The 22,958-nt window shown below is 34.5% G+C and overlaps 1 protein-coding gene across 1 annotated transcript in view; it reads right to left on the reverse strand.

Moving 5' to 3' along the window:
• The window catches only part of LOC114513809 (mucin-19), a 146,802-nt gene that overhangs the window by 118,446 nt on the left and 5,398 nt on the right, over positions 1 to 22,958 (reverse strand). The window contains exons 3-17 of the mRNA XM_036016724.1: positions 15,932 to 15,991; positions 14,690 to 14,915; positions 13,830 to 13,947; positions 13,337 to 13,397; positions 13,019 to 13,116; positions 10,102 to 10,312; positions 9,535 to 9,657; positions 8,995 to 9,118; positions 7,467 to 7,602; positions 6,055 to 6,147; positions 5,280 to 5,364; positions 2,989 to 3,126; positions 2,160 to 2,309; positions 1,168 to 1,262; positions 615 to 741 (exon numbers count right to left, since the gene is read on the reverse strand). Of these exons, the coding sequence (XP_035872617.1) occupies positions 615 to 741; positions 1,168 to 1,262; positions 2,160 to 2,309; positions 2,989 to 3,126; positions 5,280 to 5,364; positions 6,055 to 6,147; positions 7,467 to 7,602; positions 8,995 to 9,118; positions 9,535 to 9,657; positions 10,102 to 10,312; positions 13,019 to 13,116; positions 13,337 to 13,397; positions 13,830 to 13,947; positions 14,690 to 14,915; positions 15,932 to 15,991 (1,845 nt within the window). The remainder of the gene's footprint in view (positions 1 to 614; positions 742 to 1,167; positions 1,263 to 2,159; positions 2,310 to 2,988; positions 3,127 to 5,279; positions 5,365 to 6,054; positions 6,148 to 7,466; positions 7,603 to 8,994; positions 9,119 to 9,534; positions 9,658 to 10,101; positions 10,313 to 13,018; positions 13,117 to 13,336; positions 13,398 to 13,829; positions 13,948 to 14,689; positions 14,916 to 15,931; positions 15,992 to 22,958) is intronic.

Consider the following 22,958-nt stretch of genomic DNA (forward strand, 5'->3'; position numbering starts at 1 on the left):
TCAAGAAAAAAGGAATAAATCAAGAAGTAAAAATGCAAAGATTGTTCAAAGATATCTACATATATGGGCACTGAGTGACTTTATTTAAATCTCATGCTAATCCCTTGCCCTTTGGGAGGGACGGTTGCTTTGATTGGTAGTTCTAGTAAGATTTACTTCAATGAAGATGGGGCAGATTCCCAAAGGAATATCAGAATTTAATTACAAAAAAGAAAGAGGATGTGAATCTTGAGTAATCAATATAAGTGGGGAACAGAAATGTACATTATTATTATTTTCTTTGGTATAAATCCTTAAAAGTATAAATACAGTATCAGGGAGGATGAAGATTTTTATAGTTCCTACTGCCTATTGTCACACTGATTTCCAAAATGCCACACTAGTGCCTGAAGCTCATCCTCCCCTTCCCAGGACCAGGAAATACATTGTTTTAAGCCATGCCTCTGGCAACTAACAATATATTCTGTGTCAGAAACAGAAGATCATCTTTGAAAGAATCAAGGACAGATTTGTAAATATATGTGCCTAAACACACACACAGCACACACACAACACACACACTATAGCAAAATTGAGAGGGAAGTAAAATTATCCCAAGCCTTCATCCTTCTTACCACATCGTCCAGTTCTCCACCCCACTATGTATGTTCCCTTCTCGGCACATGCTTTTGCATAGTTGCCTAAAATTGCACACAGGCAGTCTTGACTATTTTCACAAGTACATGTGTGTTTTTTGCATTCCTTTAAGATAAGAAACAAATTTGTATTATATTATGAAAATATTCAGATGAACAGATAAACTGAGTATAATGCTTCACTTAATAACTACTTCTTTTACTTGAAAACAATATTTCTGAAACCTTTGGAAATATTTCTTTTCAAAAATTTGTAAAACAGCAAGGCAATCATCAATGGAGTTTGCAAAGAACTTAGAAAACACAGAAAGAGAAAATCATTTAAGATTTTTTCTCATTTTTGTCCCAGTTTTTAAATTAAAGTTGGTATATATAACAATTGAATAAATGTGGAATCCAATGTTCAATAAAAACATATGTCTTAATCTACTGTCAATGGTTGTTTTTTTAAAAATTGTAATAGCTACATGCCTCTTTTGATATAATCAAAGTTATTTCCCCCAAAAGTTATTAATGTTAGACTCTCACATACCTCCTGATATGGTTTAGGATTCACAATTGCATGACAGGAAGCAAAAGGCCCACTTGAATCAAGAAGAATTCCACAGTGCTTTTCAGCAAACTTTTCTGGAAGAAAATTAAGTCACCCACAAGTTGTATTAATGATGTCATATTTTTTAATTGAAAGACAAAGCATAAATATTTAACAGAGTTTTGTCTTTATAAAGGCAATTATGTTTTCAAAGTGTTTTGCTACCATGAATTGAATTTCTATCATTATATAAAAACTAGCATGATATAATCAGGAATACTTTAAACCACAGAGGTACAGTCTTTATTAGTTTAGGACTTTTGTATTTAATCAGCTAACTTTTTTCTGAAATGCAATTTAAATACATAAATGGTAAAAGGGAACCAGATTATTTATTTAGGTGCTCCTTAATTTAAAATATTGACTTGCGTCTGTGTTGACAAGTTGGTAAATGAAGCCTCAGTACCACCACTATAATTTCACCTGTGCCACCCAAGTGTACAGCTTCCTTAGTAAGATGTAAATGTAGGGTTTGGTATAACTAATATACTTATTTAAAAGCAGTGACTGGGAGACCTGAATCTAGCTAAAGCTGTATTGTTAAGTGGTTCAGTGGTTTGAGTGAGTCTCATTATTTCAAGCAATGATAACTTCCATGACTAAATTAAAAGAAAAGAATAATAGACTCAATAATCTGTAACATCTCTTCTAACCTTATTGTTCTATAGCTATGGAGAAAACAGTATGAGGAAGAAAGAACAGCTACAGGAAAACACAAATGAGATGACCCCCCAACCCCATGAAAGATGTGTTTACTAGGAATACTCTCAACCAGACAGATTGATTCTCTGCTGCTTCCTCTAATCATGGGACAGCACAGCAAACACTAGTTAAAACCAGGGTTATTTGCTAGTCTCTTATCATTACCAGAATAAGTATATAATCCCAAGCACCTAATATTTAATTAGAGTTTGGCATTTAATTAACCTTACCTGTTTCTATACTGATGCATGAAGCTGGATTTCCTTTAGGACAGGACATCATTTCCCAAGAATCAGCAAATGCCTGTGATGTCTTTTCCAATATATTCTGACTTGACATGAAATCGTCCTCAGCTCTGTTGTTGTAGGAACCACAGAGTCCTGCAAAAGGGCACAGGACAAAGTTGAACATCTCTTTATCTACTCAACTGTTTGTACTCGTACCCTAGCTTCACATTCAGTTCTTTGTTCAAATCAAAACTGTAGAAGCTATCTAAGAGAGTGTCTTGATTGGTCTTTATATATATGTAAGTAACCATAGGATTTGCCATAATTGTTTTGTTTGTTTTGCTTGACATCAGTGATAGTATGTAAGAGCTGATTTCTGTAATGAGAAAAACCTCATTGGAAGATATGATGCATTTGAAACACGATTTTCAAAAAGATTTATATCCATAATACTTTCATTTATTCTTCTATAGATCAAAACCTTAATAATTAACAAAATGATACATAACTTATTATCAAATATCACTTAACAAAAGCCTTCATTTAAAACCTTAAAATGTTTAAGCTTTTGAGATCCATTTGGGGATATATTTTGTAATAAATAATATTGTACTTACTATAAAAAGAAAAATGGAATTATTTTACTGCAATATGAAAAGGAAGATTGGTAGGTTAAGTAAAAATGCTTTATGGTTTAATGTCATTAACAGGCAATTGATAATAAATCAGGCAATAAATAAATAAATTATTTATTATAATAAATTATAATAAATCATGATCACACGATTTATTTCTAGAGCCTTAGATATAAAAGCATAGGTGGAGCACTTACCCACTGTGTCTGTGAACTGGTTGGGTGGCATGGAAACATATAATTGCATCACGGGAAGAATCTGTATTTGCATTTTTACATGAAAGTTTGTTTCTACTTGCAAGTATGAGGAAAATGGCTTGAATATCTGTACTTTGTCTGTTAAAATAATTAAAATTAATAGTAATAATTAACACATTAAAGTTTTTAATTTCTTAAAGCGCTTTTATTCTTTAATAGACATTAAAACAGAAACATTTAATATCATTAACACTACCTCTTTTTTTTTTTTTCAAAAAATGTTGAATTTATTGTTACATTCCTGAGATAAATTCCATTTGGTCATGGTGAATTATTATTTTCATATAATGCCAGATTGTTTTTGCTCATATTTATTTAGGTTTTTTAAATATATTTTATTGATTGTGCTATTACAGTTGTCCCATTTCCCCCCTTCACTCCCCTCCACCCTGTACACCCTCTCCCACCCACATTCCCCTGCCTTTAGTTCATGTCCATGTGTCATACTTATGAATTCTTTAGCTTCTACATTTCCCGTACTAATCTTGCCCTCCCCTATCTATTTTCAACCTACAATCTATGCTACTTATTCTCTGTACCTTTTCGCCCTCTCTCCTCCTCCCACCCACCTGTTGCTAACCCTCCATGTGACCTCCATTTCTGTGGTTCTGTTCCTGTTCTAGTTGTTTGCTTAGTTTCTTCTGGTTTTGCTTTAGGTGTAGTTGTTATAATTGTGAGTTTGCTGTCCTTTTACTATACATGTTTTTTTCTTTATCTTCTTTTCTTAGATAAGTCCCATTAGCATTTCATAAAATAAGGGCTTAGTGATGATGAACTCCTTTAACTTGACCTTATCTGAGAAGCACTTTATCTGCCCTTCCATTCTAAATGAGAGCTTTGCTGGATAGAGCAATCTGGGATGTAGGTCCTTGTCTTTCTGACTTGGAATATTTCTTTCCAGCCCCTTCTTGCCTGTAAGGTCTCTTTTGAGAAATCAGCTGACAGTCTGATGGGAACTCCTTTGTAGGTTACTGTCCCCTTATCTCTTGCTGCTTCTAGGATTCTCTCCTTCGTTTTTACCTTGGCTAATGTAATTATGATGTGCCTTGGTGTGTTTCTTTTTGGGTCCAACTTCTTTGGGGCTCTCTGAGCTTCCTGGATTTCCTAGAAGTCTATTTCCTTTGCCAGAATGGGGAAGTTCTCCTTTATTATTTGTTTAAATACGTGCTCAATCTGTTGCTTTTCCCCTTCCCCTTCTGGTACACCTATAATTCGGATGTTGGAACGTTTAAAGAAGTCCTGGATGCTCTTAAGCTTCTCCTCGTTTTTTTTGAATTCTTATTTCTTCATGCTTTCCTGCTTGGTTGATTCTATCTTCCTTCTGGTCCACTGTATTGTTTTGAGACCCAGTTTCCTTCCCTTCACTATTGGCTCTCCTCTGTGTATCTTTCTTCATCTCTTTTATGGTAACCTGCATCTTTTCATCTAATTTGCACCCAAAATCAACCAATTCTGTGAGCTTTCTGATCACCAGTGTTTTGAACTGTGCATCTGATAGATTGGCTATTTCTTGGTCACTCAAAAGGATGAGTCCTGGGGGACTGGTCTACTCTTCTGTTGGAAACATATCTCTCCCTGTCTCTCCTTTTTTTTTTCTTTTTTTTTTTTCCAGTCTGGTCACTCCTGTTACGGTGGGGGGCAGAGCCTTAAGTGTTCACCAGGGCTGGGCACCCCAGTCGCTAGATTGTGACATTATATGTGGGGGCGGGGGCAGGGGCGGGGGTGGGGGCGGGAGCGAACAATGGTGGTAGTTCCGTTCTCCTGAGATCTCAGTCCCTTCTCTGGGATCCTGGGCTGCAAGCTCTGCCCTGGTCCACAGTCGCCGCCTCACTGGGTCTGCCAGCCACAGCTTGCGTACTCAGGGTCCACCGCTACGTTCTTGTGCCCCGGATGGCTTACGAGCCCAGTTCGCACCAAGTTTTCCCCAGCTCTGTGTGCTGTCGACCCGCGCCTGTCCAGCTCATCCTCCGCCCCTCCTACCAGCCTGGTTGTACGGGTCTACTTCAACTTCTTGGCTGTCCGACTTCCATTCAGATAAATCCTCTGTCAGTTCTAGGTGTTATTCTAGCTCTAAATTGTTGTTATTCTAATCTTGGTTGTGCGTGGAGGTACGGTGCGTCCACCTATTCCACCATCTTGCCGGAAGTCCATAATATCATTAACACTTCAATAAATAAATGCCTCTTACATTTATTTTTAAATGGTATTACTAATGGTACTATTAAACTTACCTGAATAGTAGTAATTTTGATCTCCAATCTTGTCATTTGTGACTGTTCCATTTCTATTGAATATATATTTGTCAACTGAACCAGACTAAAATTTAAAATACATCATTAGTTCATGTTCATTTACAAAATAATTTCACTTTAATGTAATAATGAACTTGAAATTTTGTCTCATAAAACATGCTTAATTTGGATTAATTTATAAATATCTAAAATATAGAAAAAAATTAAAGCATTTTTCATACTTTGCTTCATGGTTTCTCATACCAACTTTCTGAGGAAGATTGTAAAGGGTGCTTCATTCCCAATACATAGATGAGGCAATTAAGAGCCCAGGAGTTAGCTGGATTCTCAAAGGCCAAATAGCTTGAAAGGGCCAAACACCAGGGTAATTGATCTCTCTCCTCACTTAGGTCTATTTTCCCTTAAAATGTTAGTTTCTCATACATAAAATTCTATACAAATATAACTGCATTCTTAAATGGGCCACCAAATTTAATAATTTTATAAGCACATAAGGTTGCTCTATTGCAATATAATTACAACATCAGTTGTATACCTATGGTAGTTTTTATATACTTAAGGATCCTTGGAACTACCCAGGGATCCTTAAGTATACAACTGATTGTATAAAGTCAGAGACTTTACCAATTTCTGTATAATCTTATTTGTGTTTTTAATTTACATAGTAAAGCCTCTCTTCATCAACCCCTCAAATTATGAATTTGTGAATTGATTTGATTGTGTTCTTAATAACTTTAGGAAGCTGATGACTTACCGAATTCAAGAGGAGTGTAACACTATTTAAGCATGTGCCTGACTGACCACTTGGACATGGACGAAGCTCGATACTAACAGACCAATCTTCATCCTGTTTAAAAAAATTGCATTTCATTTAAGTGTTTATTACAATGTTATTGATTATATGTTACTACCATGTGATTCATTCACAATGCATGTTAGCATTTTATTTTCAATTAAATTTATTGGGGTAATGTTGATTAATAACATATACATTTCAGATGTACAGCTTTATAACACAACTTCTGTATATTCTTTATGTGATCACCACCCAAATGCTTACCTACCATCATTCTGTTCTGAAAACAGAAACCTACTTTAGCCCAAAATATACTCTAAAATTGGCCAAGTGCTTACAGATTGTCCTATTATCTTCTCCCAGCTACACCTGTGTAGTCTATGATGGGTGGCTTTTATAGTGATTGCTTTTTCTTTATCTTTACTTTTTTGTCTTCTTTTTCAAGGGAACCATGCTGCATTATGGAGACTAAGGGGAATTAGAGGCAACTTAGTTTATTCTCTGGTCAATCCACAATGTCTGTTTAAATCCAATGTGAGAGATATTTAATTTGTAAAATTGTAATATAATTCAAGTTGAACATTGACTTCCAGTTCTCCTTTTAAGATCAAGGAATCTCTAAACTATAAGAAGAAAACATTCTGTACATTTTGGAACATTTCCATCTCACTTTTTCTATCCCATATCTTCATGGATTACATGAGGAACACAGAAAGAAAGAAAACAAATTTGGAAAACTGACTTTTAGCATCAGCCACTACATTTCTTAGATTACTGGACATCTCACACTTCAGGAGTCACAGATTTTGCTCACTTTGTTTCTTATCAGGAAGACTAAATAAAACTATTTGTTCTCCTGCTAGTTAAAAGGCAGAAACTACAAAAAGAAATCCCCCCTTTTATTGCAGTTCAAATTACTTAAAATGTTAATACTGAAGAGAATTTAAATATAAGGACAACCTCTACCACACTGATATATCATATCATAAAAACTAAAAGTAAGTGTGAAAGAATAATGATGAAACAGGAAAATGCATCATAAAATATAAAAGGTGGGGTCATTTGAGTCACTAGTGAACACATGAAAGAAAAGTAAAAGAATGAATATTTTCCCAATGTATTTAGAAAACTATTAGTGATGAAAGGGGCTTTTTTTGTAAAGTAGGAATTCCTAAAGGTCACAGGTAGTACTGGTTGTCAATGTTAATAGGGCAGAGCAGAAGATACAGGAATATGTGGCCAGGAATGGAAGGGCTGTTTGGTTTTTATTTTTTAAATAGTAATTGGAGGTGAAGATTGTGCTTCAAATTGGCTAAAAAATAGCTTGGTGCCTGCATCAGTTTTCTCAAGTGCTCCAGGCTAGTACATACGTGGATGGCCAAAAAGTGACAGTTCCCAGGATGGTTATATTTTTCACCATCAAAGGTAGTAATTGAACTTCCTTCCACCTTACATCTTCCAGGACACAGCGCTTCGGTGCAAGACCACTTTGCTTCCTGGCATGTGCTGTTAAAAGAAAATGGTTATGTTAAAGATCAGAAATCGTGTTCTAAAAAATTACAACTTACACTAAGATACTTAGTTGAGCTTTATTAAACTATAGGCATTCTCCACCCAACATCTCAGCTCATAAAACGCCTCGCTGATGGTGGCATCCTGGTATTTTAAAAGACTTGAATTCCATTGAATAAGATAATAACATCTGCCTGCATTAAACTTACAAACACTTGTAAACTGAACTTAGAGGATTTGTTTATATAGGACATAGTGCATTGTTATCATTAAAACACATGCTACTTGCCACATTGTAGACCTGCACTGCCCAATACAGTATAGAGTCATATAGCTACTGATTATTTGAAATGTGGTTAGTTCAGATTGAGATCTGCTGTAAGTGAAATATGCACAGCCATTGAAGATGATATGAAACATTTGTAAAATCCCTTGTAACTTTGTATACTAACTTTATGTTGAAATGATAATACTTCAGATATATAAAAAATAAGATTAAAATTAATTTCACGTTTGTTTGTTTTTTAAATGCATCAACTAAAAAGTATTAGTTACCTATGTGGGTGACATTTGTGACTCAAATTATATTTCTCCTGAACAGCATTTTTATAGACATTTAATCAACCATAGCTATTGTTATTCATAATTATCACTAATAAATTATTACCACACCAATAAATCATTTCCTACTTTTAGGGAAATATTATACCATAAATAACAGATTGGTTTTCATTGAGTCAAATTAGTTCCTCAAAGGGATATTACTTATAGCTAGAAAAGTTCTTTGGAGTCCTGCAGAAACTTGCAATTTCAGAGAAAAGTAATAATGAGTAATGGGGAAATCTCTCTGGTCAGCAAATTGTTGCAGCAGTCAAAAGGAAGAATCAAGCTAATTATTCAAGAGAAATAATCTACCCTAACTTTTGGCACATTCAAATCCACTCTGGGAAACATATCTTCACCGATGTAGCCTCATATGAAGTTATTTGAGAAGTGTTGGGTTGTTTCTGATTGTATATTTTATTAACTATTCTTGGTAATTAGCACAATTACTATTCCATTATTGTAACCATACTTGTGTATTATTCTTTGCTCTGTATTTGCAACCACCACCTGGATCACTATTCAAAACACCATTTAAGTTAGTGAAGAACATTATCTTTGAAAGATACACAGAAAGGTCACACACTCACACATTTTATACAAATAGCACACTAAACATTCCTCAAAAATTAAAAGATAAAATATCAACGCTGAACATCCAATGAGACCACTTTTTTTAAGGAAAAGTTTATTTTAAGGTGGATTTAGGGACCACTTCAAATAAGATTAAAATATTAGTACTTTTTACCGTCAGCAAAATGTGGACAAAAAGCACACACATACCACTGAGAACCACAGGGTCCTTTCCGGACTTCTCCCGACTGATAGACTTTTCCATTAGACTCACAGGGACACTCAGCCTTCAATACACATCTCCCTTTCTCTCCAATATCATCCAATAGATAGCCTAGAATATATTATATAAGGTTAATCTCAAAACCATATAAACATCAGTAAATTCTCAAGCAGTATATTGTGAAATCACTGTTGAGCTTATTCTTTTCAGTGCTGACATGCACTTAAAGTGGTGATTCATATTTAAGCAGTTACTACTTCTTTGAGAACTGGCAAGCATATAATTTTCGGAGCTACAGACCAGTCTTATGGAGCCAAATACACAGGATGATCTGTGGGATTTCATAACCCTCAGGTGTTGTACTGCTTGAAATATACACTGACTTTAAAGTTCTCTCTCTACCCCTCACCTGCAGTTTGTTAGAAGGCTGGACTATGAATAGGTAAATACACTAAATATCTTGTTAGGGATAAGACCCCACGATAGTTGAGTCACTTCACTTTCAGATGTTTGGATGTAAATATTACCTTCTGGGCAAGTACAGCCACTCACACATTCACTGTCTTGAAAAGGAGCCACATTAGAACAAGTTGCAGGGTTTGCGAGGCCACACTCTTTGTAGATATGTTTTTCTGGGCAGCTAGGTTTTTCTGGAGAAATATAGAAATATGTATGCATGAATCTTAGAGGAAAATTAATATAATAAATGCATAACATTCTAATGGGGATCTTCTCAAATGGGATCCTTTGAGTCTAATTTTCAAGACATTAGTCTTTAAAGCTACTCAGTACAAATATATTATGCCAATATTTATATTTGTATTAGTAATGATACAAAATTTAATATGGAAAGAATGTATATCACCCACAATATCATTTAATTCTACTTTGAAATTGATATTATACTTGTACTATAAGCACTATACAGGGGAGTGCAAATATAGGTTTATAGTTGTTCATATGGAAAATAATACAATAATTCATAATAATACAAGAATAAACTGTGTTTCATGGGCAGACAATGTAAGCCTGCTTTTGCTCATCCCTGTATAGTACTCTCTGATTTGGAATCTACAATAAAATGCCAAACCTACCACAATCCACATCAGAATCTTCTCTCCAGGATTCATAGGTGCCAGGACCATCTGCGGCACAAAGGCGGGACAGTTCTGAGTAAGTGTCACATGCGGACTTCTTATCTCCTTTTCGGCAGTATTCATCAATGCAGATCGTTTTGTAGTCACTGGACAAAGCATTAACCTTTCCACATTTCTCAAAGTAGGTTCCAATAATTTTGTTACAGTGCTGTAAAATAAAATAAAGTTTTACTAAATCATAAGAAAATGGGCAATCAAATGAATGTTTCAGAAGAGATAAATTCAGGAGCACTTTTTGTCTGTGTAATACCCTGTCGCTTTGACAGGGAGTTGTTGGTTGCAGGTTGAAGTGAAGGGTTTTGAAGTATTACAGTTAGTACAGTTACTCCTGAAAGAATACTTAGTTTCTGGCATTTGGATTGCTATAAAACAACTTCAAAAATGGTACCTGAACTCATCTAAAATTCTGTAAAGGTGACATGAAATTTAGAATTGAGAAAGAATAAGAGGTGAGAAAAGGAGAGATCAGTAAATGTCAGAAATTGGATGATAAATGATTGAAACCACAATAGACAGAAGGACGTTGGCCATTTGTTTTGTCTGCTTATATTTGCTGAGTAAACAGATGTCAGTAAAACACAGTGACTCTGTTTTACTTGGTGTGGGTTATGTGAGTTTGCTCTGGAAACAACATATTTGTTCTCATGTTGGTTAAGGAAATAAATACATATTAACTAACACCAAAAGTTCAAAATTCAGTATATATTAAATACTACATAACTGTTTTCTATTTTAACCATGGGCTCTTTTTTTCTTCTTCAGGAAATGGGAAAGCTATTGCCAAAAAAAAAAAAAAATGCACAATTTGCACCAAGTAAACTCTATAAAATGAACCAAAATAAAATCTTTGAAGATTATTTATTCATCTATTGTCCTTTGCATATCTTTCTCACTAGATTATAGGTTCCTTTAGATCAAGATATATCACTCTATTTTATGGGCTTAATACAAATTTATATATGTATTCAACTAACATTTTTAATCAATAAGGAGTAACTTATCCCAAAATATGCAACTACTACAACAGTTAAGACATTATTACAGAACTCATACATAATCTTATAGAAAACATATGAGAAAAACATGGGGAATTATTATAGATGGTATCTTACCACAAGTGCCAGTGAGTGGCAATAGGCTAACAAAGGAAAGAGAAGGCATTCTAACTGGAAAGATCAGGAAAGTTTTCAAAGGAAGATAGTAGATGATCTTATATTGATATAATCTCATGGCTTAATTTGGTTTGCTACAAGATGATTATAGATGTAACACCCATTTTCTCTAAAACAAAAATATCTTCTATCAGCACATATCTTGATCTTGAGAATTTTCTTCCAGATTGAAACAGGAATATGTGAACATTCATTCAGTCATCAAATAACTGTATCAAATTCTACATAATGGAATTACACGAGGTTGGAAAATTCAGAGTAAGTGATGATTGTCTTCAAGTGTTATAACCAAAAAGATTACCTATAAATATTTGTCTTTATTATTAATTTTTTAGGGGAAGAGAAAAGGAGAAAGAGAGAGAAAAACATCAGTTGACTGCCTCCTGCATGTGCCTTGACCAGGGATCAAACCCACAACATTTTGGTGTAGGGGACAATGCTCCAACCAACCATACCACCCGGTCAGGGCTACCTGTAAGCTTTTTCTTAAAGAAAGTAAAGGATACAAAGGAAGACAACTGAGATTAGCTATCTGGAGCAAAAGTAAAGAAGCAAGGGCAGAAATTAGTTCTTAGTGACACGGTTCAGGGATTTCTAAACCACAAGAGTCAAGTTAGTACCTACCAAGAGGTCTAACAGTGGAGAGGTAAAGCTTGTCAATTTATGGACAAATTAAAATACCACTGTGGAGAGCAAGACTGAATTAAGATGGCATCAGTCCTGTCAACTAAGATAGCATTGAGGCAAGCCATGTTTATGGCTTGCACAGTAGAGTAACGACTCAGAGTGATAATGCAATCACCTGAACGTGCACAGTGCAATGTGGTAAACAATATGTGTTTATCTGAAGGGTAATGCCCCCTCTCAGAGCATGCACAGTAGAGCAGCATAAACCACGTGTGCCTATCCAGGTTGCATGAAACCACATGTGTTGATCAGAAGCTGACACGTTGCATCATACAACAGTATATAAGCAGAGGACTTCAGACTACAGGCAATCCATCCCAAGAGTGAGTGACTTTGAGACATCCTGCACATTCTGCCTTGGGAGGAAGAACTCCACCATGACCCCAACCCTCTGACTCTGCCTTGCAAGATGTTGAGCACCCCACTGCCTCCCAGACCTGGACCTGATCTGGACTCTTGAGACTTAGGTTCATTATCCCCCAATTCTCTTGTATGATATTATGACTGATTGTTTCTGAGTTTTATTGCTGTTGATCCACTGTTATTGATTGAGATTGAACTTGCATCAATAAAAGCTGAATGAATAGCAGAGTAACATGTGTTGACTCACTGTTATTCCTTGGTGCTGGCATTACCTGTAGGGCTGGTGGCCATAGAGGTGGCCTAGAGTTTTCGGTTCCTAAGACCCAGGTCAGAGGACCTGAGCAAGGTCGTAGACTGACTTATAGGAAAAACTACATTGTGGGATGTTTACTCGTGGCAACTACGCAAAGAAATCAGAACTGTCACACTAATAATGTTATAGGAAAAAAAATTATTTTATCATCTATAGTTAAACTAAAGCTGAGAAACAAACTACAGGAACATTGGAGAGGAAGCTGTTGCAGAATTCCAAGAATAAGATATGAGTGCTTAGAAAGGATGCTGGCTATCTTAATTAAAACCAAGGGGAATATTGCTGAAATTTGCTACTCAATGAAATATTAATTCCTTACCTGTACTCCATCTTCACAAACTTCATAGTTTTTACTAAGAGCTTTGGGGCAATCACCAGTAATTTTGCTATTGGCAATGTGCTCATTGATATCTTCTCCTTAAAAAGAAAGCAATGTCTGGTTCACAATATTCATTACATATACACATAATTTTCAAGATAAACATAGACTTGAGAAATATATACATATATTTATTTTAATAAATTTTCATTCTTTTGAAAAATGCAAATGTTGTTAGACTTATCCAAATATGAGCCATTACTTTATAATTTACTTTTGAGAAGCAATTTTCTTGTACATAATACATTGAAATCTTACCTGGAGTGGTGTTGAAATTACCACAAAGACCACAGGTTGGATACTGCTTGTGAAGAGTGAGCTTTAAAAGAAATTTATGTGTATATATTTTAAAATATTGAAAATATCTCAAGACAAAATTTACCCAAACCAAGAAACATGGCTCTTTGTATTTAATTCTATCTAAGCTGGTTACTTAGGGATGTACTAAAGGGTGTTTTCCCCTCGAAGGACCTGGCTCTAGATTTGAAATAAGTCAGACTTCAGCACTTCCTATGTACCTTTGGGCAGGTTATTTAACTTTCACTAGCCTGAGTCTCCTGAATTCCATCATCTTTAAAATGAGATTAATAGTATGTATTTCAATATTAAGATAATGGTTAGTACAGTGACAAGTACATAGATATTTCTCAATAAACTTTAGCTTTTATTTTCCTTCCAATGTACTTTTTTTTATAATTAAAAGCAAAGAACAGAAGGCACAGGAATATGAGAAAATCATACATAAACTTACTGAGAGCTTGTTATTTTTGTCCCACATTAAAGACAAAATTCCTCTACGGCTATTCAAGATATTATATTCTCCATATTTTTTAATGTGAATCAGCTTATTGTTATATGGCAGCTGTACACTGAAAAATATGAAACACAAATACATATACAGGTCAGAAATATTATAGCATGTTTATCTGATAATTCATTTTTCTATATTTAGAAATGCTATCTAATAAATATTAAAGTTTTATTTGTTATATCATTGCAGAAGAAGAGGTGCATGGTTCTCATCCCAATGTTGGAAAGACTTCTAAAGAACAATGAATACATCTTTGGGACTTTGGAGAAATGAACAACAATAACAACAGCAAACATTGGTTCAGCATAAGAAAATAGTGATGAAATAATCTGAAATGTTTGCAAGTAAATTATCATGCCACATTTTATTAGCCTGGTAAATATTCAAATGTGTTATCCTTTCCAAACATGAATCTCTATGTCTGAAAATCATGGCCCAATCTATTGTAAATCTCAAATTTATATTTAATGTTAGACATACAAATGAAAATTGAAATATTCTTTCAACAGTTTTATGGAATATGCATGTTGACCAAAATCAAGATGCTCTTAATAGTCAAACAGCAGAATCACCCTTTTTTTCCACCTTGTTATAGAAGTAAATATATCTTATGATCCAACATATATCTCAGTCTTATATATTTACCAAACTCCTTTCCAGAAATTTACTAAAAATATCCACCCAAGCATCAAAACAAGAAGAGAGTGCACCCTCTCTCACCATCTTTTCTTCATTTAACCTCCCCCCTCAGTTTACTTGAAATAATTCTATAGCATTTATCCAAACACTGTGATGTTTACCTTTCTCCATTAACTAAGATGGCATCGCCAGAAATAGAGACGTCATTACTGTCAATCATAACCGTTATTTTTTCAATCTCACTCTCATTGCCCCGTTTGATCTCAATATTGAAATCTCCAGAGTCAGCGCAGTGGCGGCAGAAAGTGTACGTGCACGACGATTCAAAGGAGAAGATGCGGCCGTTGAAAGCTTTGTATGCTCCTTTGCCCCAAGTGGAAGCTTCACCTACAAGATATTTGGAGAATATTCATAATTATTTGGAGAAATTAATGTACTCTGTAGTTCTGATTTTTTAATGTGTTCATATACCAAGATAAGAAAAATGACTGGAAGATTCTATCCTCACAGTCGCCCCCTTCATTCAGCACTTGTCTTTCTCATATGCTCTGAAAGCAGCTCCTGAGTCCTTGGGAATGCCCAAAGCTGGCTATCTGGCTAAAACAAAATGGGAATAAAAACATCCTGTTCTACTATTTATGCATTCATTGGTTATTTCTTGTAATTCCCTTATTAGTTCTAGTAGCTTTTATAGATTTCATTTACCCTGTAGGATAAGGCTAAAATTTGAAAGTACTAATGCTTACTACAGGTGAGGATGCAGAGAAATTGCATTTGGAAATGTGAATTATTGACACCCTTTTGGAAGGGATTTTTATAATGTCTACTAAATTTTAAATTAAAATATACATATTTTTAGCTCAGCAATCTCATTATGGGGAATCTATTTCATAGCCACTCTAAGACTGTATGTACAAAGATGTTGATTGTAGTTTTCATTTATAATGGCATAAAATAAAATAGATGTAACCAAAAAAATCTTGTTCCCCTCAGGAAAGGGAAAATGCCCTTACTATGGGGAGGGATTTATGGAGGGAAGCTGTGGTCTGTTTCATTGCTTTTCCTTTTTGTGCAGATAGTTTTTCTAATATTGCCTGAATAGGTTACCACGTATCAAATGGGTATAACGAATTCCATTATTTATTTCTACACATATATGCATGTATACAAACATATGTATGCATGTGCATACATATTTATGTGTATGTGGTGTGATTGTATATATCTTTGTGTAAAAATAGTACCAATGTGATATCATTCAAACATATAATGATAAGATAGATAGATAATGGGCAATTTTTTTAAACTATTATAGTTTCAGATCTTGGTTACTTTGACTTCATTAGACACTGAGTAGCTTGGTCATAAAAATATGGATAGAAATCAGAATAATTTTTACTTACCAATAATGGCATCTGTTTCTGAGTATTTTGGAGTTGCTTCTGGAATATGAGATCCTTTTTCTATTTAACACAATGAATAGATTATTTCAGTTTCAGGACACAAATTGATTTTAAATATACAAGATATTTGGACATCTATATGAGAATTTAGAAGTTAGTATTGAAAACCATAAATGAGCATTTTTTTATCCTGAATATATGGCTTCATTTTGTGAGAGCTGTGATTTTCCAAGGTCACATACATGATTATCTTTGAAATCCTTATTTTTTCTTGGAACAATCAGCCACAGTAGGTTCAAAAATCATTAAGAGTTTATACATTTTGAATTGTGTACAAATACAGGTCCAAGGCAGATTATATCAAACCAATCCACTATATAATATTAGTAATTTAATTATCTATACAAAGAAAATTTCATTTTTCTGATCAAAGAGAAAAAATCTGTGGACTTTAACATTTGTTTTCCCATGATTTTTTATTTCTAATGCACTGATCCTTTTATATAACCAAGTGAATTTATAAGAAATCTTAGAGAAAGATCTACAAGCAAGCAGAATGAAACAATAACAACAACAATAACAAAAGTAAATGTTCTGAAATAAATTTATACATATTTTTCACAATGGCATTTACTTTACATAAAATGAAGCCATTTCTCTTTGCAACAGTTTGTCTTTACTAGGACTGAGTACAAATAGATTTAACTCTATAAAGTAATTATAAAATAACATATCTAAATGATAAAGAAGTTACATTATATTTTATTCAAGTTGTCTTGAAATATAATTTACTTGCTCTTATTCATGAAAATGATTCAAATATGCAGTTGGCCACCCAAACTTTAGTACTTGGAGAGAAGAAGCACTTAGAAGCTCTATTCAGTGTGGAACACATAAGGAAATATTATTGATTTACTGGGAATATATATATAGAAATAGACAATATTATATACAAATTTCTATATATACTTGATATATGTTATTATATATATAAACTTTTCCAACACCAAAAGCAATAAATTAAATTATATGAAGTATTGAGAAGTGCAGAGGCACTGCAGTCAGGTGAGCTCATGACACCTACTGTATTTGCCATGTGTAATGGGCACGTTTTTGCCCAACTTTTCAAAGAAAAATAAAGATGCACATTATACATGGGCACAGTGATTACATACCATGAGTATAATAAAGGGCATAATAACTTGTGTATAATGAGCACAAAAATGTGGGTGTGCATTATACATGGTGAAATATGGTACTTAATACAAAATGATTAAGCTGTTTTTGTGTTAATTTTTTTGTACACAAGCCTGAAGAGTAATCACTGCAAACTGATTTTCCAGTGCTCCCTATTTCATTTTTAAACAAAACCTGTTTGTTCAAGACCACTAACGCCAGTTCCACATAATCCAAATTCACCCTTCTTTTACCGCCAAGTCCAAAATCAAAAGGCAAATGGAAAATTAAATGTTATCAAGAGCATGAAGCAAAGGATGTAAATGGTTTGTATTTTTTCTTCACAGAGTCTGGATCAGAAATCCTGAGCCACTGTCACAGGAGCCAGAGCCCACGGATTCACCAATGAACTTCTTGCTGTTCTTTGTGTTTCCACAAATTTCCACATCTTTTCAGATAAATAGCTCTGACACACACAAAAAACTAGATTTATTGTACTTTATTTTTCATACTTTTTTAGCCACTTTAATTTTTGAATATAAATTTCTATTTATCCACACTTTAGTAAATCTTTTTTCTGACTTTTGTTTTTCAAGGAAACTAGTTAAAATATGAGTAACAGCATTTACAAAGTTAGCCTTGCAGAAGTCTTAGAGAAACATGAGACTAAAATGTTTCTGTTCTTATGACAAAACTTGGGAACAAGAAACTTTAAGTGTCTTTCCCAAAATCCACAGAAGGTTAGAGGGAAACACTGACAGTAGAAACTGGGTGGCTCTCCTCCAGGTCCATGCTCCTTCATAAAAGTATTAAATCTACATGTCTCTTTATTAAAATGTTTTAATTGCTACTGAAGTTAACACACATCCCTTAAGAATCAAAGATAACTCAAAAACCTTTCCTATGAATTCCTCTAACAATGTCTGTATTTGTCAAAAACACCACAATCAATCCCTGTTTTACTAACTCATGATTTTCCTGTCCAAAGAAGAAACTAAGGAACAACTTAAAATATCTTTTCCATTGGCAGCAGAATTAGAGTCAGATAATCCATTTATTGCACTCACATCAAATTGATGTGGGCCAGATGGGCTGCTACCAATTTCATTTTGATTGAAACAGTGCCACCAAAATCCATACCACCAGACACACTGTTGGCAAGACCACCTGCTACACTGGTCTCCTCCACCACACAAAAATACAGTCATCATTAGAGAAAAGTTGAATCATCCATATCGTTCAACAAATTATGCTCTATACACTGGTCGAACAAGGCCTATATTTCAAATGTATATTCCCCCTCCTCTCCATATATCTTCCCATATATACTTCTGTACAGTTGTAATCAGGGGTGTGCATGGAAACCGGGGTACCATGAAGTTTGAGAGAATTCCATGAGAAAACTGAAGCAGTGTGGACATGTAAGATAAAGTTTCACAGTGTCTTATATAACATGAGCAAACAATTGAACATCTCAGTGTTGTAAACACAAGCAAATAGTTATCAGTCACACTCAGTTCATCAGTCCCAAAACCAATGACTGGGCAGAGAGAAAACTTTGCATCCCTCCTGAAAATATTTCAGCTGCATCCCTACACCCAAAGCTGTTTCTCCCTTTTCAGTTATCTGCAACCAAACTCAAATGTTAAATTTTCATATGAAATATTGAAGTTATTTTCCTCACTGGAACTCATTCTTTCTCATTTTTGTAGAGATATGAAATAGGGATATTTCAGGGACCAGGCAGGTAAAGTAAACATTTAAATTGGTCAGTAAGGAGAGATATATTGAATCAGAAAGGATATGCCTCACCTAGAGAAATTTAATTTTTTTCCAGACAAAACAAAATTGCTAGACTTCAAACTGTTTAGAAACCTGTTTTATAATATTACTCAGCAAACTGACTAACAAGGTTAAGGATAAAGTCCTGTTATAGAACATGATTTTTGGTTGCAGACAGAAACTTGAATAGAAAGACCCTGCACTAAATTGGGTCCAGGAATCTTTTCAAATTTGTAATTGATACTTTATAAAAATGACTGATCACCATCATAATAGTACCAGGTAGAAAGATGAGAAAATAAATTAAAACGTATCAGGAAAACTTAGGTTTAATGGAAACATCTTTGCCAAAATTCTCTAGAGATGGAATTCATCAGCTTTGATGGCACTGGGATTAGTGACTTTAGATTATTAGAACTCCACTGTTCCTATTAAGGCCATGCACGGCAAGTAAAAGATTATCAGATTCTCCCAAATGGGGAAAGAAACACTGGTTTTTTAGGTAAGCCTATTTCTCCAACAGAACCTGCTGGGCTGTTGTCTAACACTAAACCCTTGGTATCACAATGGTCTCTCCACCTGTCTTCAGCCTTCCCTGGAGAACCATTTCAGTGATAAAGAGTGAAGCCACAAGAGATTTCTTTCTTCTGTTTGAGTCATCAAAGGACAAACCTCCAACCAGTAAGTCACCTAATGTGAGTAACAGGAGATTTTATTTGAAGACAGCATTACTAATCCAATAAGGTGATTTGATTGTGACACCATGAAAAGTCGTGTTTCATTTTGCATAAGTCGTTACTCCGGCAGCACTCAAAACAACATATATGACTGAATGACATAATTGCCATATCCATATCTTTTTGTCTTAGTTCTAAGACTTCAAGAAAGATGTAGAGAGCTGGGAAGGTGTAACTGGTGTGTCCTAGAAATTCTTTTCTCAGAGAATTCCCCGTCTGCGTCCTTCTCTATTACCAAGTTTCAGCATTGAGCCTTCCCCATCAACATACTACGTTGGGTTGGATCCACACTGTCCTTGGCTCAGTAATAGCTGGTAATATTAAGATAACATACCTAATTTTCTTTTCTCTACCTTTTCAAAGAAAACATTATAAAGTATTTACACATAAATTAATTGTAGCATTCACCTCAAGCATTATCTAAAAAGCCATCTCAATGAGGCATACTCTGAAAATTTAAAATTGCAAACTCACCCCTATTCTCACAGTCCTAATCATTATTACATGACTCTAATTTAGTTCCAGATTTCATCACCGTGTCATATACCTTTCTCCTTTTACATTTCAAGCCCCATAAACTCACGTTTCTTTTGCCTGGTTTATTTGCTGAGATATCCCAGGTGTCTAGAACAGTGCCTAAACCACAGAGGACCATCAACTAATATTTATTTAGAAAATTCATTCATCAACGAAAACCTCTTGTTAAAGTAATATATACTAGATTCCATGAGGTGTATTATGCTGTCTGTCATACCATTTACACTTTTTTTAAATCTCTAGAATAAAATTAAAATACTTTAGAAGTAATAATGCCTTAATTAAAACACTATTTCTGTAAAGTTATAAAGGACATGCATTTTGGTCATTGACTAGACAAAGAAATGAAATGCATGATTTCTAAGTAAAGTATGAAGACTATGTAAAAATAAATACAACTAAAAATAAGACTTAATTCTTCCTGTTGAAAATAAAGGAAAAGAGACTCCCTCCTCTTTTTTAAGATTATTTACTTTAGAAAACTTGTGAGTTGTTTCTCTACTTCTTTGAAATGTTGGTAAACTTTTTGTGCTATGTAGACCTGCACTTATATTCTTGTTCCTGTCTGTGCCTTTGGATTGCTTTGAAAAAATTATTTAATACTTCTGAAACCAAATTTCCTTATCTCTATTAAATGGAGACTATAAAATAAATGTGAATAAGACAATATTTCATAATATGGTTATTAATTAAATGAGATGAGAGCACCTTGTGCAGTTTTGGCACATAGTTAATATTCAATTGGAAAGACAGTATCTTTTAATATATTTCATTTTCTTCACCAAACTTGTAATATCAAACTCATGCAGAAGTATTTTGTTTCACTTATTAAATTCACTATAGTATTCACTACACTTACCACACCTCTACTGAGTTCAACCCCACAGAGAGATCCTTCATTTTGTTAGGCCAACATTTCCTCTGAATTTATTTATTCTATTGTTGAAATAAATAGCCTGGAATCTTAGCCAGACCATTGATTTTGGCCATTGCCACGTTTCTTTCTATCAGCCATTTTATCCCTTTTGATTATATAAAATTTGCTTAAAATAATATTGCCACTGGAGCCACTAGTAGTAATGGCCAGTAGGTTTCACATATGTACCACCTCCTCAATGTGTAACAGCACTTTATGTGCCTAACCCTTTTAATCCTCACAACTCTCTGATGAGGTAAGTACCAATACTATTCTTGTTTCTCACTTGTAGATTGAAAACTGGCATTTAAAAGAGGTGGAATAACTTGCACAAGATCACATGGTAAAATATGCCAAGAAACTCTTTTTTCAAGCAAGATGCACACTGCCTTAACCTTGCTTAAAGAGAGGTTGTCTATACAATGCTTAAAAATAAATAAAATGTGTTTCTCTATTTCATATCTCAAAGAGAAGTAGAATATATTTGTACATTTCAGAGTAAGGTCGTACTACTTTTGCACACTTTTGGCAAATTTTTGGAAGAGTTAGCCTATACTTTGGATCATAAAATGGACTAGAAAAGAGAAATAGACATGATTTTGTTCCTCCACCCTTGCCCCGTGGAGAAAAATTGCTGGATCAGTGACTATGGGTGAGCTGTATGGAAAGGGGGATTATAAAAGTAATGGCAACAAACCAGTTATGTTTTTGAAATCAGTAAAATTAAAGAATATAAAACCGTAAAGTTCTGCTTTGGCTGGTATAGCTCAGTGGATTGAGTGTGGGCCACAAACCAAAGAGTCGCCAGTTCAGTTCCCAGTCAGGGCACATGCCTGGGTTGCAGGTCAGGTCCCTGGTGGGGGGCATGTGAGAGGAAACCACACATGGATGTTTCTCTCTCTCTCTTTCTCCTTCCTTTCCCCTCTCTCTAAAAATAAATAAAATCCTTTAAAAATACATAATTTCAATTTAAAAACCAAAAACATAAAGTTCTATATTGGCCTACAGAACCTTTTGTATAATATGTTAGCTTTATTTTTTTACTAAGGAATGAAGATGGTGGGGAATAACACAGCTCTGAGTTCGTTGGCTGGTTGAGTGGTTGGTTGAGGATTCCTTGCTTGGCATTTTTATTTATCCGATGCAGCTCTGTGCTTAGAGACCCACAAGCCCCTTCTCAGTAATACCAAAACCTGGATGATTCCTTGAAAAACAAAGGAATAAACTCAGTTGCTCATAATTTCAGAGGATTTTCACAGAACTATGGAATTCCAAGAGCTCCCTTGCCTCACTCTAATTTCTTGAATGAAGACTTTTAGGAGAATGCTAAAGACTCATATGCCCCAAATTATTCTAATTAACAATCAGCTTTCAAGTAGACAAGCGGTTGCTATATCGTTATGACAGAACCTGTGAGGTCCGTGTGTGGTTCTAGAGAAGTGATCACTGTCTACACAGGACAATGGACCTGCTGCTTATTCTTTGCTTGCATTTCACCATGATGAAAACATCTTGCAATTATCTTTTATTGTATTTAGGTTGTAGAAAGACACAGAGATATAAAATACACTGTAAGAAAAATGTATAAATGTAACCTTGGGCTATTTTAATTAGTATATACATTAGACTGGAATGAAATTAAATCTATGTTGACATTAGCAAAAAAAAATACTATTGTTAGAGTTAAGAAAAATCCCATGAAAGCAGTCTTGATTTGCTGTGGCTTACTTTTCCTTTTGATGGGCAGGGAAATAAAATAGTGGATAATACTCAGTGATATTCAATTGTCCAAAGGAATCAGTAATAAAGCTACTGGGGCTAGATCAGTTTTAACTAAAATAGATCACTAAGGAACTAATCCCAGCGTGCAGAATGAAAG

The sequence above is a fragment of the Phyllostomus discolor genome, chromosome 2, assembly GCF_004126475.2.
Source record: "Phyllostomus discolor isolate MPI-MPIP mPhyDis1 chromosome 2, mPhyDis1.pri.v3, whole genome shotgun sequence".
Lineage (NCBI taxonomy): Eukaryota > Metazoa > Chordata > Mammalia > Chiroptera > Phyllostomidae > Phyllostomus > Phyllostomus discolor.